We start from the raw sequence: 18467 nt of genomic DNA, 5'->3' as shown, positions 1-18467 counted from the left end.
AATGCAACTTGTCACAATACTTACAAGCTTTTTGAATTTTCCTTGTTCCCATTGTGTTACACCACTACACCAGAAATTGTAGTTCACTCTAGTGCACACAATAGCTCAGAGCCAGCCTTGAGGGTAGCTGGAGTAGGTGCCCGCCTAGGGCCCCCAATTTTTAGGCGGAGCTAGGCGGGTCTGGACGAGGATGGATGGGAGCTATGCGGGCTTATATGTAAATGCCGGAATTTAGAAATCTTTTGTTGCAGGGTCGGCCTCGCTCGAGGAAGAAAACAACCTTATTCCCAACATCATTTTAATTGTACGATTTTACTTAAGATGGTCCCACCATCCTTTTTTTTATAGATGCACATCTTCTCCCTTTTAAATAGTCTCTACCATCTTATTTTTACTTTTTTGCTTCTCTCTTAAATATCACCTTTATGTTTATTTTTATGGGGTTTTATTACCCTATTTTAAGATCACACCACATATATCTTTATTATGTACCTAAAAGGCTCCTGTTTGAAAAATGACATTATTTAATGTTCAAATTAATTAGTTTATATAATATATAATAAATTATTCAAATCCGTTTCGTCCGCCTAGGCGCATATACGGAAACTATTATCCTCTTCACTCTAGTATTTTTCCTGGTTGTAAGATTTTGTCTCTGTAATCCAATCATTCATTCATTTATTGAATGTAATAAGTAACATTGTAACAATAGAAAAATAATTGGAATTTGGTGTATTGGGTAGGGACTTCTCTTTCGGTTTGAATTGGTTGAAAAATTAGATTATGTAAACTTAATAAGTGCATTTGCATCTCAAAACGTGAGACGGGTAATATTTGAGTAATATTTGTATATCTTTCTTCTTTTTATGTTAGTTTTAATGATATTTGATGTAGAAATAGAATTTTGATGTATTTAGTGAATTTTTTTTTTTTACATATGTCAATGTACAAAGGGTCAGGAGTCAAAGAACTCTAAGGTCCCATTTCGAAGGCTCACCTAGGGTCCCCAAATTCTCAGGGTCGGCCCTGTAGGAGCTCAAAGATCAGCTTGAGATCCAGCCATCTCGCAACTTTGAATCGCTTGAGTTCTTCGTTGAAAACCCAGAAACCAAATTCCCAGTTTACATCTCAGTTCAAACCAAACCAAGCTTTGAGGACCTATTATTGTTTTGATTAATTTTGTTTTTTATTTTAGGGTTAATTACATTTTACCCCCCAGGTTTGGGTTCAATTTCAATTTCTTACATCATCTTTCAAACATTTCAATTTCATACATTTACTTATCATTTTATTTCAATTTCATACATTTGTTACAAAATCCATTAAGTAAACCGTTAAATGATGACGTGGCAAATATGGGATCCACATTTGTACTGACGTGGCTGTCAAATTTATGCCATGTGACAAAAATAATAATTTTTAAGCATTTAAAATATAATAATATTTATCCTATTTAAAAATATAAAAAAAAGGAAAAAACCAAACAAACCCACAACCCTCCGACCCTCCCCCTTCCTTACAACCCAGACAGCCCATCCCATCACATCCCACCCCACAAAATTTTAACCGTTTATCATATCCGTTGAAAAGGTACAAAGGTGCAAACTGGAGCTTTAACAGAACCCTTTTGCATCCACTCAACAAAAACTAGAATTTGATTTCAATTCAATAGAGACCCAAAAATCTGCAATCGAAACGATAATTCATGCTACAAGCAACTTACAGAAGGGAAATCCCACCCAAGCCACGCAACCCCCCCCACCCCACTCCCACCTTCCCGGAGACCGCCGCCATGCCCAAAAATCCCACCTGAGCCACCCCCTCCGTCCAAGCTCTTGCATTTTCTGTGGGATCGAAAATGGCCAGCGAGCGTCTCTACGAATCAATCGGCGATAGGAAGAGGAAGAAGAAGAGAGAGGGGGGAGAGATTAACTAGAAAAAAAATTTCATCAAATATACAGACAATTACGTGCATCAAGATTAGGGATTTAATATGTTTAATTTGGGTATGATTTCTAAGGTTTTTTTAACAGGTTTTATAGGTTTAATGAATCGAAGATATATATTTCTGGGTATCTGGGTATTGATTGATGTAAATCATGGGGGTAGGTGGGTGAGGACGAGAAGGATAGAGATGCGGTGCACTTGAGAAAGGCTCTTTACTTTTGTTTTTCGATTTTAATTAACTAATCAATTATGCTGTAATTTTTAATTTTTTTTATTTTAAAACTAAATTTAATAAGGAGCGTCCTCCATTAATTTGGTTTAACAGATGACAAGTTTTGAATACGCAGTAGTGCCACTCAATATGATATAGTGGCAAGTCAAGTCCTACACTAGTTTTTCTCGTCATTTTTGTTGGATTTTATTTGTCTTTCCTTTCTTCTTTTTTATTTAGTAAACTATGGTATTTAAAATTGGATGAAAAAATAAATTTTTTAGTTTAATCCATGTGTCGATATGAGTTTTATTGTGGTTCTCACATCATGCCACATCAACAAACTAACAGAAATTTAATGAAATTAGACAGAAGAGACCAAATTGACATGTTAAGTGAATTTTAGAGACGAAATTATCGATTTTCAAATTAAGTGACCAAAATGATGAATTAGATAGTCACCCAGTACTACGGTCTGGTGATATTCCTCTTCGCTTAGAAATAAGAGGTTTTAGGTTCGAATCTCGTAGATGGCGAATTTGATACCAAATTAGGCTGCCCATTGTGTGGCTTAGCCGAACTCCCCATCCCCTAGTGTAAAAATATCGATGTATTAAAAAAATGATGAATTAGATCAATTTTAAAGATCATTTGTAATAAAAACTCTAATAATAATAAGAGTAAACTACTAATTTTCCGCTGAACTTTTACTTAGCTTTCAATTTTGATAGGAGCATATTTATGCGCCTTAGTTAGCTAGTTCTTATGCATTTATGTTGTGTTTTCTTAGTTAAGTTAGTCTTTTAAGCTATTTTCATGTGTTTTCAGGTTTTAAGGACAAAGTAAGCAAAAAGATGCAATTTGGAGCATTTTGGAGCAAAATTGAGCTAGAATGGAGCTCATGCATGTGGAGCACAAAGAATGGACGAATTTGAAGGATTGAAGAAGCTAGGAATGTGTTTCAAAGTTGAAGAATTGAAGATGCAAAGTTTCCTAATTGAAGTAGGAAAGTGCCTAATTGAAGATGAAATCCTAGTCAACAATGGATTCCTAGTTGAAGAATGATTCCTAGTTGAAGTTGGATTTCTAGAAGATTAAAGATTCCTACTCAAACAAGGTTTCCTACTTGAAGAAGGAAAGTTAAAAGCCAAAGAATCAGCTCAAGTGAAGAAACCTTATCCAAAACATTATCCATAACCTTATCCTATCCTATCTTATCCTAATCCTAATCGACCTATATTTCAGCTACAAAAGGGATTTCTTTTCCTATTTGGAGACTTAAAACCTGATTTCTAGAAGCCTTATCCCTTCCTACAAAGGTGTCACACCTTATCCCTTGTTTTTCTAGAAATCAGCCACAAAACAACCTTTCTAGAAGGCCTTATCCCTTGTCCTACAAAAGTGACGCCCCAAACCTTTCTAGAACTTCTAGAAACCTGATTATTCCTTTCCCCCTTGGTATCTAAAAGCCTTAGCCTTTTCCTTCAAGGATTGTGTGTTATTATCCTATACAAATTAGGCCTTTAAATCCTTTTCCTTTGCTACATAGGGGCTGCGAATTTCAGCCAATAAATACCATCCTTTGCTGCACCATTTAGTCACCACCCTCTACCATATTTTCACTACACCATTCACCCAAACATCCCTCTTGTGCCGTGAGTTTGCAAAGGAGAAGGAATGAGACTCTTGGAGCCGTGCATGCCATTCAAGGAGCTTGGATTGTTGGAGCGTTTCTAGGTGTTTTCTATCTTTATGTCAATGTTTAAATTTATTTATCTTTGTTTATTTGCGAACATGAGGAACTAATTCCTTTATAGTTAGAGGGGAATTCAAAGCCATGATCATATGTTTTATATGACTTGATTTCCTCCAGTTATGATTTCATAAATCGTGAATGTGGTTTACTTATCTATTTGATTGATAACATGTTTATGTATGTTGATTGAGGGTCGACACTTAGTTTGCATGCATGAATTTGATGCTAGAGTATAAGGGAATTTCACCTAATCGTTATGAACTTATATTCATGAGTAGTAAAAGTCGCTAGTCACGATTGTGTTAAGTAAATCATTGGCAAGAGTAACATGCGTATTCCATAGTTATGAATGCCTTGTCAATGCTTATGATTTCCATGGAACTTAATGATCTTTGATATCTGTCTCTATCATGCGTATTCCATAGTTAGGGTCCTTGATAAGAATAATTTGGTTGTAATGCGTATTCCATTCAATTTAATGAATCTAAGGAAATCTGAGAATTAATTGGTGCAATCTAGTTAATTTGGGGCATTGTCATTCATGGTTTGTTGAAAGAGTAACTGGAAATCGAATCGTATGCATATGCTTCATGTGTGGAGAAGGAACCCTCTAACTAGCCTTTCACCATTCTATTTCATCAATTTCGTGAGTCTTTAAGTTTGATTTCAAAGTTTATGTTTTAAAAGTTCAAATTCGTCAAAACCAAACCCCTTGCTTTTAAGTCTTGTTTTTAGAGTCAAAACTTGTTTCCTTTAAGTCTTTTGAGTCTTTGAAGTTCTATTTTCGTCCAAATCACTTGTTAGGTCCAGAATTGAGTCTTTTTTTATTGTTATTTGCTGTTTTGAGTGTTTTGAGTTAGTTTTGAGTCTATAGAGTCTAGTTTAGTGTTTTTGAGTCTTATTTGTGTTGATTAGCATCCTTAGTTAATCCCCGGTCTAGAACGATCCCTACTTGCATCATTACTACAATTGTCATCAATAGGGTTTAATTTGTGTGTCAAGTTAATTTTCACACCAAATTTCCCTCCTAAACTTTTGGATTCGAAAACTAAGGACTTAAACTAATTTTTTGGCCAATTTCCCTTTACCGTTAGGTTTTCATAGATTTCATCTAAATTAACGTTAACTCTTATCACATGCACACCACGTGACACTCATTTAAGGACAAAAGTGTCATTTTGCTAGACCTTCAAACATCAAAACTATAGAATCACACAGATTTGCACAAGTCGGCATCTTAGAAATCTAGGGTGTTCAATTATTTTAAAGAATAAAGCAACCGAACTACCCTCCTATGTTATGAACCTGCTTCTATTTAACAGAAATTTGGATGAAATGAATGAAAAGCTAACATTAGGGGGAAATCGACAAAAAAAAATTTAATTTAAGTACTTAATTTTTCAATTAAAATGTTTAAAGAAAAATCAAAAGTTAAATAAAAATTCAAAAAAAAAAATCGGCAGTTTACTTTAACAATAATAACAACAATTATATGGATGAATGCAAATGTGCCGGTAAATACGTCGTCAGTTCGGCAGCATTGACCACATCATGGCTAGCCAAAGGCCTAGATACAGGTGTCAAAAATTACACTCTATGTGATCATCTCCAATGATGAACTAAATGCTAAATTACCCCCCAAATTCCCTCCCAAACAATCTTCAACCCATGCTAAAACATTGGGTTAAATGTCAAATGTTAAAGCTGTGCCAAATACCCACTAAAATCCCCCCCCCGGTGCGACTAGACTCGTTGGCAATTGGGCCAGTTTAGGCCCGATCATGCTCTAATGGGCCCCACGCGGTGCGCTTGCAAACCTTTCCCGACAGGGGTGGGCCCCGCTGTCAGTCGTTTGTCGGCCACCCAAAAATCCCAACGGCTATAATTTGAATCCAAGGGCTTGGTTTAATGGACCAACGGTCCAGATTCAAATTTAATTTTTTTTAAATATGTTATTTTAAAATACATTGAATCCAAATGCTGATATCGAATATAATAAAATCTCATGGTAAAAAAAAAGATCTAACGGCCCAAATTTAAATCTAATGGGTAAAATAATTTTTTTAAATTATTTAACTCAAAATTAACCCAAAAACTCTATAAATACCTATGTATTTGTTCAAACATCCACACAAAACTCAATTTTCTCCTACAATTCTTCCAATTTATCTTTCTACCATTTCTTTCCATTTCCAAATTGTTCAACATGGCAAGAGAGCATATTAGAGGTCGTAATTGGACATGTGAAGAAGATGTTGCTTTATGCTTGGCATGAGTTTCTGTTAGCGAAGATGGTACAGTTGGCACAAATCAAAATAAGAAGGTTTTGTGGGATAAAATCATTGCAAAGTTTCAAGAAAAATGTAATGGCGGCGGACGGGATGATGGTGGTGTTTATGATTAGTGGAAGACTATGAACAAAGCATGCACTTTATGAAATGGAGCTTGGAGAGAGCCGTGGTTGGCATGGTTGGTGAATTGAAAATTTGGTGTTAAATGGTTGGTGAATTGAAAGTTAGCACAAGGTTGAAAAATTGGTGAAAGTTGAAGGCTTGCTTTGTGAAAAATTTAGTGATTTTTCAATATTTATCGGAATTAAAAATTTTTTAGATTAAAATGTTTATAAAATTAATTTACGATAGTCTACATATTTATTTATTTTTTTAAATTTAATTTAAGAAAAAAAATCACTTAAGTTCATTCTTTAATAATTATGGGCTAAAATTTTAAACTAGAACGGTTGAAACAGAAAAATCATTTCTTGGCTTAAAGTTAAATTTTCTAAGCTAAAATATTTGACTTTTAGTTCAACTATTAGAAATGGTACGAGGACGACCATAAATTACAAAAATTGATAATGATTATCTACCTTATTGCATCTGACACCACACACCTCTTGTCTGCTGCCGGCCCAATTAATCAGTCAAATATGCTAAAGCAGTCCATAAAGTACACACGATCGATCATTTTCTGCATAGAAGTCAAATGGGTCACCACCCTACTGCTTACAGTTGGACTGCTTGACTAGAGAGTCCAAGTGATCTTTTTTTTTTTGGAACTTTAACGAAAAGCACTCGGTACTGTTCATTTTAACGAAAAATCATATTTTTACACTAAAAAATCAATCCTGGTACTATTCACTTTACCCTTTATTTTTTCCTTATAATTAAAACTCAAAGTTTTCAATTTATTTTCATTAGTTTTCCCTTTTTTTTACTATTTATTTTTTTAATCCGGCACAGGCATGAGCTAGAGGTAAGACCTAAACAACAAACTTACCAAAATTTATTAAAAAGGAAAAAAGAGGAGTCCAAACAAGGAGGACATATACGCAAAACGTAGGAAAAAAATGTTGCAATAAAAAGAGCACACATACAACGACAGAGTTAAAAATTTCTTATAGTATAAGCGATTTTAACCTTCAATTATAATTGAGAGAAAAAAATTCATAATAGTAAAATTTCTTCTATAATTTTATTATTTTTCTTTTTCTTCTCAAATTTCGTTCAGCCAACTTGTAAATATTTTTTCAAGCTTATTATGCATATTTGAAAATTTCCTTTGATCGGTTAAAGTACTTAAATATCATAAATTTAACTTCAATAAGCATCGTGATTTTTTTCCTCTACACAAAACTTCAATGGGGACAACTGCTCCAGGTGGGCCTTATCTGCCTCCGTCATTGTCCACGTAATATTTGTTTGTAGCAGCAATAGTAATATGATAATTTACATTATGATGGATGCAATTAAAATATGATTAGCTGAAGCTATAACGTGATTTGGAAACTTGGACCCTAACAGTGAAATGGATAAGACCCAAATGGGTGTGTTAGCTCAACTACCCTGGCTTTGTCACCAGGAATCAGTCCCCCACTGCTAGGCACTAGAATGTGATGGCTCATGTATAACGATAAATACAATATAATTATATAGATCACCAACAAAATTGGTCCACCTATATATATGTTCGTTAGGAAATAAATTCACATCTTAACCTGTATATATTCACGAACCTAGCTAGAATACATACATTTATTTAATTTATTCATTGTTTAACGGTTGTATATGCAACTAGTAATTAAATTCACATCTTAAGAATATAATTAATTTGACAAAAAAATATTACTCTACATTCATGTATGTTCAACTAAATTATATTTAGTAACATACCAAAATAATGAAAGTCTTTTTTATTGAATTCTACATAATAACCAACCGATGGATATAATTTAATTATCAGTTTTTTTTTTATATATAATGATATTCTATACTATAGGAGAAGGAGATTTGACTTAAGTCAAATAATGAATCAACATAATAGATTAGTAATGAATTTATCATTCATCAAAATCGACTATAAGACATCTCATTTACCGAAGAAGATAAATGTATTGTAGTACAAATGGCGATCTAATTAGCGGTTTATATAAGCTTCAAATTTCAATACAATTGGGTCCTCAGTTTGGTTTCTAGTCGCACCAATCGTTTGAAGTTGTTTTTATTAAAATATTATACTGGTAATATGAGCCTTCAGATGAGCTGCATCAACCCTAATTCGTGTGTGTAAATTTGAGGAATGCTGCAGATGAGCCATCAGATTCACTCAGGTCACTCTGAAGGCACGCATAATTTGCACAACTGTTGGCAAATTCTTGGGTTTGATTTCTTACATCAAATAATTCAACGTGGGGGTGACTTTGGGAAACATAAAGTTTCGACAGCTTCGAACCCAAACAACCGAGTCTTCACGGCGACATTATAGATCCTGTTTCACTGCATGGCTGCTGGTGTCTGCAACTTCCCATGCATCAACCATGTCTAATTTATCCAACAAGTATGTACGTACATTCAAACAGAGTAATGTTAGAGAGATCATCTTAGATCATATTTGTAAATCACATCATGTGACGGTTGATAAAATATGTACCTAAATTAACCATCATCCGCCGCATTATTTTGTTTACAAAATATAGTCTAAAAATATAGTTTTCCTTACATTTTTCATCCAAATGTAACCTCACTCCGCTATATATATATGCCCTTTGACCAAAAAATGCTATATGTGCTCCCTGAAATGTAAATAGTTGGAACCACAAAAATTTGTTAATTATAATTAGCTCCATGCACAATGTGCATGCGTTATGGGATCCCTATCCATTAGGTTTTGAGAATTGAGCAAACATTAAAGTCACGAAGGACTCGGGACACAGGTTCCTAGTTGTTTAGGCTTCACTTGTGGAGAGATTTTTCAAGGTATTCAAAACACGAGTCGATCGGTACATTGCGTATGTGTTATAATACAAGTGAAAGGATGTTGAAAAATATATTTTTTCTCCGATTATATCATGATATGTTGACTACTGACTTGTGCTTTGGGTGTACAGAAAAGAATCTCTCCACCCATTGAGTTGAGACACAACTTGAGTTGAGGCACGTCCAGGAAATTCCAATCCTTGGAACTTCCAGAAAATGTAAATGTTATGTAAATGGATGTAAATATAATTTTAACATTTCAAAATTGCATCTTTTCATTGGATATGCTTTAAAGGAAATGGATGTAAATATAATTTTTACATTTTAAATTTTCATTTCTTAATAAAATTGCCTAAGAAAGTTTTCTACTTAATAAGAGATGTATATGTGTAACACATTTTGATAATACATTTCTACATGATAATGTGACAACAAATATAACTCGCTCGTTAAATATTTTAGAAACAACCATTTTTAATAACTCCTACAATACAAATATCATACATAATTTGTCGGTTTAATTTTATATTTTACCACACTAATAGGGGAGTTTCGTTCTCTTTGTCACCTAGTAACTGAAGAATTTTTGTCACTCATACTTGAATTTGATATCAAATGTTGAGATTAAAACTTTAAAAACACATCCAATTATTATCTATTATTGATATTAAATTTAATGATAAGTGATAATGAGTTCCTTAGTCAGCTAGTGACCATAAGAGCATTTTTAATTGTTATAGAGCTCGTTTAGAACTACTTTTAAAATGAATGAAAGTGTTTTTTGTAAAAACGTTTTTGGAACCAATTTTTAATAAAAATGAAAGTGAACCATAAAAACATTTCTAATTGTTATAGGCTCGTTTGGAACTGTTTTTAAAATGAGTTTTTGTGAAAATATTACTAGAACTAATCTTTAGTAAAAATGCAAGTGAACCTGAAAAAACATTTGAACTGTTTCCTATAAGAATCACATAGCTGACGCCTCTTGAATGAAGTACTTTAAGTAATTTTGAAACTAAAAAATATTCTCTAAAAGCGCTTTTAATTATTAACACTAGCATTTTCCTACACACAAAACATATTTTTTTAGAAAATGAGAAGGAGAGAGAGAACGTGGGGGGAGTGAGAGGTTTTGGTTTTTTTATTTTTTTTTTATTTTTTTTAATATTGGAGGTATTTTAACATCACCTGTGTCACATTCCAGATTGGCTCCGCCGTAACAAGATATTGTCCGCTTTGGGCCCCGACCACGCTCTTATGATTTTGTTTGTGGGAACTCAAACGAGAACTTCATAGTGGATCACCCATCCTGGGATTGCTCTTACCCGAACTCACTTAACTTCGGAGTTCCGATGGAATATGAAGCCAGTGAGTTTCTAAAAAGCCTCGTGCTATAAGAGGTGGGCATGTACATATAAGGCACATCACCCCCTCTCCGTTGGTTGATGTGGGATGTCACAATCCACCCCCCTTAAGGGCCCGACATCCTCGTCGGCACACTTGCACTGAACGGCAGAGTGGCTCTGATACCATTCTGTCACATCTCAGTCTCAACTCCGTCGTAATACGATATTGTCTGCTGTGGGCCCCGGTCACGTTCTCACGGTTTTGTTTCTAAGAACTTAGACGAGAACTTCCTAGTGGGGCACACATCCTAGGATTGCTCTCGCCCGAACTTGCTTAACTTCAGAGTTCCGATGGAACCCGAAGCCAGTGAGTTCCCAAAAGGTCTCGTGCTATAGGAGGTGGGCATGTACATATAAGGTACATCACCTCCTCTTCGTTGGTCAATGTGAGATGTTACAACCTGTAGGTGAGGCTTCAATAAAAAATAGTAAAATTTGGACCTGTGAAATTACATTATTACCCATTATTTTTTTTAATAGAAGACTAAGTAGTCTTTTCACTCTCTTTTGATTGACAAAAAAATTTCATTAATTAATAGAAATACTACTCATTGTCTCGATATACTAGCTTTCATTCTTTGATGTTGTAACTATTTGTTGTCGTGTTTTTCTTAGAAGCAATTAATTATTGCAACCACCACCATAATTCAAGTCTGCTACCTTTAGACACAACCACTTGTTTTTGGAATTCAGTCAAAGAAACTCACTACTGTCATCCAACGAAAGGTTATTCTTCTAAGAAGATCCTCCACTATTCCTCCTCCATCTATATAAGTGTTCACATTGACAGATTAAGCACTACTTAATCATGAGATTAATTCTTACGGGAAGCACATTTGCTCTGGTTAATGTGACTACACGCACTTTTTTTTTTGTTGATACATCAATAAGGTTGGTGACCTCTTAGTGGTCCAGTGGAATTGCGTTCGAATTCCAAGTCAGGTTTGCTCTCTATTCTAGAGTTTGAGACACGAAACTGACAAAAACACAAATGATTTTTTGATTGAAAGATTTGAGAGGACGTATGTCATTTGACCATGATCAATAATGAATTGAAATGCCTTTAGCCTTTCTGGACCCTACTAAAAATTAGTCCTATTCTCTAGGGTGTGAAATACCTTTGACTTCGGCAAATAAACTTTTATTTACCGTAATACTAAGTAGCATCCACGAGTAGTGTGGATTCTATAAGTGACTTCAACCAAAACTTCTTGCCATGCTTGCTGCTGAAGCTGGCTTTATCCTTCACAAATATCACACATTGTTCGTCTCAAATTCCAAATACTAGTCCTTGATGCTTAACAAATTCCAAATAGTAGTCCTTGATGCTTAATTGGCTTTACCAAAAAGCATCAATTCCCATCCTCCACAAACATCACATTATTTTCCGAGCCACGAAAATATGGAAAATTCTCCCTATTTGATTCCCATTCCTAATTTCCTTTCGTCCTCTGCTCCAAATCCAATGTCCCTCCCAAAACAGAATTAAGAAACCAAACTAGCCAATAAATCTCTCCATCTTCTAGAACAAATACAATGGCCCCATCAATCGCCTATCAATCTTGCTCTTCCACTTTTAAATACACTTTGCCAAGTTCCAACTCAACACTAAATGTTGTCACCGTCTCCTAAAAAAGCCAAATCGAATCACGTTTCATTTGCTCCACTTAGCGATAATATCCTCCCAAATATAATTAAACCGCCTCTTCAACTGTTTTCGATACATTGAAAAATCTCAAAATCTATCGCTCACAGTTTCGATTCACCAATCAAAACCTACTTTCTCTCACAATATCCCAAAAGATGAAGAAATGAAGCACCTTCCACGTGAAGCCCTTTGAAAATTATATCTCCCTCTCATTCTCTCAAACCGTTACCTGTGCTTAGAGCATGAATTTCATTTCCTCACTCTTCAAACCTTAACTTCTGTATCCAAAAATTTATTAGGATGACACAATTAGCAGCTGTAAAGCCCGTTTTAGTATTATTTTCCGCGCTGGCATGCGTTTTAACCGTCGCTGCCTCTTTGGCCGGCGATACTCAGCACTTGATTCAGGTCAAGGCCCAACTGTCCGACCCGGACGGAAATCTCGACGACTGGGTCCCGAGCACGGATCCCAATCCATGCAACTGGACGGGAATTACATGCGACCCGAAGATCGACTCTGTTCTTGCTGTAAACTTATCCGGGCTTAACGTTTCCGGCGGGTTTCCGTTCGGGTTTTGTAGCATTCGGACCCTCCAGAACCTCTCTCTGTCCGTCAACTCCATCGGCGGCTCTCTCCAAACCCACACCCTCTCTCTCTGCTCCCACCTCCATGTTCTCGAGCTCGACAACAACCTCTTCGTCGGAACATTGCCGGAGTTTCAGCCGGAGTTCACCGACTTGCGAATCCTGAACTTCATGGACAACAACTTCACCGGCGACATTCCGGCGAGTTTCGGCCGGTTTCCCGCCTTGCAGGTCCTGATGCTTTCCGGGAACTTGCTCACCGGCACAATCCCCAAGTTCTTGGGCAATCTCAGTGAGTTGACTCACTTGGAACTCGCTATCAATCCATTGATGAAGCCCGGCGAGCTACCTTCCGAAATCGGAAACTTGACGAAGCTCCAGAACCTCTTTGCCCCCCAATGCAACCTCAGAGGCCGTATACCGGACTCCATCGGAAACCTGGCGTCTCTTACGAACCTCGATTTGTCTACGAATTCGCTATCCGGTCCGATTCCGGCGAGCATCGGCGGATTGGCAAGCGTGACGCAGATCGAGCTATTCGCAAACCAGATGTTCGGCGAACTGCCCGAGAGCATAGGAAACCTGACTTTTCTCCAGTACTTAGATCTCTCTATGAACGGCTTCACCGGAAAATTCCCAGAAAAAATTGCACAATTGCAATTGGAGTCTCTGAATCTCAACGACAATTTCTTCTCCGGCGAGCTTCCTCCGATCTTGGCTTCCAATCCCAACTTGCAGCAGTTCAAAATCTTCAACAACAGCTTCTCCGGCTCCCTCCCGGAAAATCTCGGCCGATATTCCGATTTGGCAGACCTCGATGTATCGACGAACAAGTTTTCCGGCGAGCTGCCGAAGTTCCTCTGTTACCGGAAAAAGCTCTGGAATTTGATAGTTATGGAGAACCAGTTCTCCGGAAATTTACCCGATACGTTAAACAAGTGTCATTCTCTGGAATACGTTCGAATCGAATTCAATGAGCTCGACGGCGTCGTTTCGGGCATGTTTTGGGGTCTGCCTGGGCTATATTTCCTGACGATGAATAACAACAGATTCAACGGCAGCGTCTCTCCGTCGATTTCGGCGGCTACGAGATTCTCGACGCTTACGATCTCCAGCAATGAATTTTCCGGCGCACTTCCGTCGGCGATTTGTAAGCTTACGAACCTCTCGACCCTCGACGTGAGCAACAACCAATTCTCCGGCGACTTGCCGTCGTGCATGACGGAGCTGAAGATTTTGCAGAAGCTAAAACTGGAGGAGAACATGTTCTCCGGTCAGATTCCGAGTTCAGTGAGTTCGTGGACCCAGTTGACGGAGCTGAACCTATCTCACAACCGCTTATCGGGTGGGATCCCACCGCAACTCGGCTACTTGCCGGTATTGAATTACTTGGATCTCTCGGAAAATTTACTCACCGGTGAGATTCCGGCGGAGTTGACCAAGCTCAGGCTCAATCAGTTCAACGTCTCGAATAATAAACTGTACGGAAAAATACCTACGGGTTTCGATTACAGTCCCTTCAGCTCGGGTCTACTGGGTAACCCGAACTTGTGCAGTCCGGATCTGGATCACTTCCCAACCTGCTCCAAACCCAAATCTCCTACCCCAATTTTGATAGTCATTTTATCCGTTTGTGTTGTTCTGGTCGTCGGGTCGGTTCTTTCGTTTTTGAAATATCGATCCAAAGCACTTGGCGGTAAAACGAAGCGGCTCTACAGGCTCACCACATTCCAGCGGGTCGGGTTTAACGAAGAGGAGGTGATGCAATCATTATCGGAGGAGAATCTGATTGCAACGGGTGGGTCGGGTCATGTGTACAAAGTGCAACTGAAGACAGGGCAGACCGTGGCGGTTAAGAAGCTATGGGGCGGGGCAAGAAAACCCGAAACTGAATCCGTTTTTAGCTCCGAAGTGGAGACGTTGGGTCGGATCCGACATGGCAATATTGTAAAATTGGTGTTTTGTTGTAGTGGTGAGGAAAGTAGAATTTTGGGTTATGAGTACATGGAGAATGGGAGCTTGGGTGATTGTTTGCATGGAGAAAAGGTTGGGCCTTTGGAGGATTGGGCCAAAAGATTCAACATCGCGGTCGGGTCGGCCTACGGCTTGGCCTACCTCCACCACGACTGTGCTCCGCCCATCGTTCACCGGGACGTAAAGAGTAATAACATACTGTTGGACGAGGACTGGACCCCACGGGTGGCTGATTTCGGACTCGCCAAGACTTTGCAGCGTGACGTGGCGGCCGGATGTGGTACCATGTCACAGATTGCTGGGTCCTACGGATATATCGCGCCGGGTGAGTTTTTTCAAAAAAAAAAACAAATTGGTTGGTTGCTAAATTTTTCTTTTTGGGTGTCTTGATAGATTCTCCGAGTGTCTCACTATCCGTGATGGCAACCCAAATAGTTTTTTACGTTAAGATTGAACTTAGAAAAAGTATGGTTTAGATTGTCTGAATTTGAAAGTCACACTCCAAGTTCCTGTGGCCGTCGTCTTCGTTAGTGTCTAGTCTTTCTTGTGCATATATACAAGTGGCTAAATTGCTAGGGGGAGCCAACAAACACTAGCTTCCAACATGGATATACAGCTTTGGTTGGTGACTGCCCTTTGCTGACTTATAGTCAACTAAATATATTTCTATATCACTGTGGTAGTTTTACTTTTCCCGCTATGTGTTATGGCACTGGATTTGAGATCTCGGGAGTACGGTTTAATGCTTTTAATCCACCGAGTTACAGTTAATTGCTTCTCAACCAACATGATCATGACTTGGTTTTTGTTTTTTCGGCAAAAAAAAATGTTTTTACTTTGCATTTATTCTTACTGTATGCTTTCATTAGAAATGTTGACGTGAACAATTGTTAACTGTTGATGTATTTTAGTTTGTTTCGTTTAGTTCATGATCACATATGTTGGGACTAATTGTAATTTGATTGTTTAGGTTTAAAGGAACATTATATGAACATGTATACTAAATCACATTGTGTTTGGTTTGCAGAGTACGCATACACTCTTAAAGTCACTGAGAAGAGTGATGTCTACAGCTTCGGTGTGGTGCTGTTGGAACTGATAACCGGCAAGAGTCCGAATGACGCGTCCTTTGGTGAGAACACAGACATTGTCAAGTGGGTTAGAGAGGCTGCCATGTCTACTCCTGAAGGAGAAGAAGAAAGCAGCAATGACAACGGTTTCTCCGGCGCCAATCTCTGCCAGATTATTGATCCAAGGATTGATCTGTCGACGCGTGATTACGAAAAGATTGAGAAGGTTTTGAAGGTGGCTCTTCTTTGTACCTCTGCATTCCCCATCAACAGGCCCTCCATGAGAAGGGTGGTTGAATTGCTTAGAGATCAGAAACCCTCCGACCGTCCAAAATGATAAGCCTTTGATTCATTGTTGCATAGCTCAGTAACTCAGTCTATGGGGAAATTTTCAGCAATCATTGTGATAAGTGTATTACCGGATTGGTGGATCAAAAATTATTCACCCTGGTTTAGATTATGGGTCGTTTTCAGCAGTTATAATTAGGGATGGGCAAATATCCATAGCTTATGGGTAACTGCAGTTATCCGTCCATTTAAATTTCATGGTTACGGTTATGAGTAACCGTTTAAATAAATAAACGGTTATGGGTATAACCGTTTATCTGTGAAATTTAAATAGGTGATTATGGGTATTAGCTGCAATTATAAATGGATAACCGTTTACCCGTTTATTTTATATATGTAAAATTAACACAAATTATGTTCTCTATCAAACAAAACTTAAATCAATGCTATTGACTGTAGTGCATGGTTTCTGTAGCTAATATAATATAGACTCAGCACAGTTTGAGAATATATCATCTCACTACAAGTGTCTGGATATATGCTAGTGTAGTGCAATTTGGAAATTTTTAATTTGGAGAAAAGATGAAACAGCTCTTGCTTTTCATCTTCTCTCTCATCAACTCCTTCATATTATCATGTAAGCAACAAGCTATCTCTCTCTCTCTCTCTCTCTCTAAGATTTTTGTTTAATTCAGTTGTTCAAATTTTGGTTACAATTAATATATGATGCAGATGGGTCTGATTCATTAGATCCATACACCAACATAACAGTTAGATGAGATTTTCTGCAGCAAAGTGGAACATATTATATTTGTGTTGAAAATACATGTAGACTCCTCAATTGTCAAATGACAAATTTTTCTTTTTTAATTTTCAATTTGTTAAAAAAAAAACATATAGACAGATGAAAAAGGGGTAAGTAGTAAAAAAGAAAGGATAAGCAGGTTAAAAAGGGTAAATGGGTAAACGGGTACTAAACGGTTACGGTTAAATAGGTATGCGGTTATGTACATGATTAACCGTTTATAAACGGTTATGGGTATGTGTATAACCGTTTATGCAAACACCCATTGTATAAACAGCTATTCAGGTATGAATATAAACGGTTATGGATAAATAACCACGGTTACCCTGCCGTAACCGTTGGTCATCCCTTATAATGTATGAACTAGAAAAAAAGAAAGATCACATATTTATTTTTATCAAGTTTTTGCCTCTTGTACCACGGATGTTTTGAAAAAAAAAAAATTAGTCTTGCTTGCCATTCTAGACAAACATGAGTTTAGTCAAATTAGATATAATAGTATCATTACTTTAGCAACAATAAATACGAGTTTAGTCGAGTTGGCTATAAAACCTACTCTTTTGTGTTATGTATGTTTCTTTTCTTCCTCCTTTTAGATGTGGGAGAAATTTAAAGAACACTCAAAGAAGCTTAAGTAGGCTCCACAAATACAATCAGATGGAATTTTTCTCAGTGAAGTTTGTACGGTTTGAGTTTAGTCCTCCATATGCTCATATTGAAAGGTAGGGGTTGTTTGGTATGGGATCCGAAATCGAAAATGGGATCCTGAATTCCTAATCGAAAATTTTTGGGATGGGAATTTGAAGATCAATACCAAACTGAAATTTCGGTATTCCCAATTTCGGGATTCCCGAAATATTTTCGATATTTCGGGATGGTTTGGTATTCCCAAATTTCATACAAATTGAAATAACAATCATTCATACCAAGTTAAATTAACATGCAACCAAAATAAAATAAGTAACAAACCTAATAAGTTTGAAAACTAACAATACAATTTTTTGATTTCGTGTTGAAGAAATAGACACATTTGTGGAAGGTTCGTACCGGCAGATGTGGCCATAAAGGGTTATGATTACTATTTGTAGACCACACCAATTATATTGCTACTAGTACTTAGCAACAATTCAAATGTATATAATATATAAATATATATATATATATATATATATATATAATTATATTATTTATTTTCGGTTCAATATGGGATTACCGAAAGATTGAGTAGACAATACCGAATCTTGTATCGAAATTTCAGGATCAATTTGGTATTTCATCTCGAAAATTTTAGGAATTTTGGTTTGAAATCGGAATTTTTTTGGTTTGGTTTGGGATTTTCGAGAATTTTTTCCAACCCTTTTCAAAGTTACATTTTCTAACTTCCAACAAACTTTGTGTCCGTATATTTTTCTTTTAATAGTGATTTTGGATGTGGTTGTCCCACTTTCTTTCCATCACATCTGCTAGCAAGTCCACTGTGGGCAATAGACCTGGGGGCAACAATTGCAAGCCGAATGCCCCC

At 36.9% G+C, this 18467-nt stretch overlaps 1 protein-coding gene across 1 annotated transcript; it reads left to right on the top strand.

The window, feature by feature from the left end:
• Window positions 1–12139: 12139 nt before the first annotated feature.
• Window positions 12140–16598, top strand: LOC126613765 (LRR receptor-like serine/threonine-protein kinase HSL2). Its single transcript, XM_050281354.1, has 2 exons — window positions 12140–15107; window positions 15810–16598. The coding sequence occupies exons 1-2, from the start codon at window positions 12524–12526 to the stop codon at window positions 16187–16189; spliced, it is 2964 nt and encodes a 987-aa protein (XP_050137311.1). The 5' UTR covers window positions 12140–12523; the 3' UTR covers window positions 16190–16598.
• Window positions 16599–18467: the final 1869 nt, after the last annotated feature.

The sequence above is a fragment of the Malus sylvestris genome, chromosome 2 (assembly GCF_916048215.2).
Source record: "Malus sylvestris chromosome 2, drMalSylv7.2, whole genome shotgun sequence".
Lineage (NCBI taxonomy): Eukaryota > Viridiplantae > Streptophyta > Magnoliopsida > Rosales > Rosaceae > Malus > Malus sylvestris.
Note: the sequence above shows the minus strand (reverse complement) of the source record. Positions and strands in the feature narration are given on the sequence as shown.

Excerpts from the sequence above, each read along its gene's own strand:
- LOC126613765 (XM_050281354.1), top strand. The coding sequence starts at position 12,524 with ATGACACAATTAGCAGCTGTAAAGCCCGTTTTAGTATTATTTTCCGCG. Across the intron at positions 15,108-15,809 it reads CTACGGATATATCGCGCCGG|AGTACGCATACACTCTTAAA; the intron begins GTGAGTTTTTTC and ends TTTGGTTTGCAG.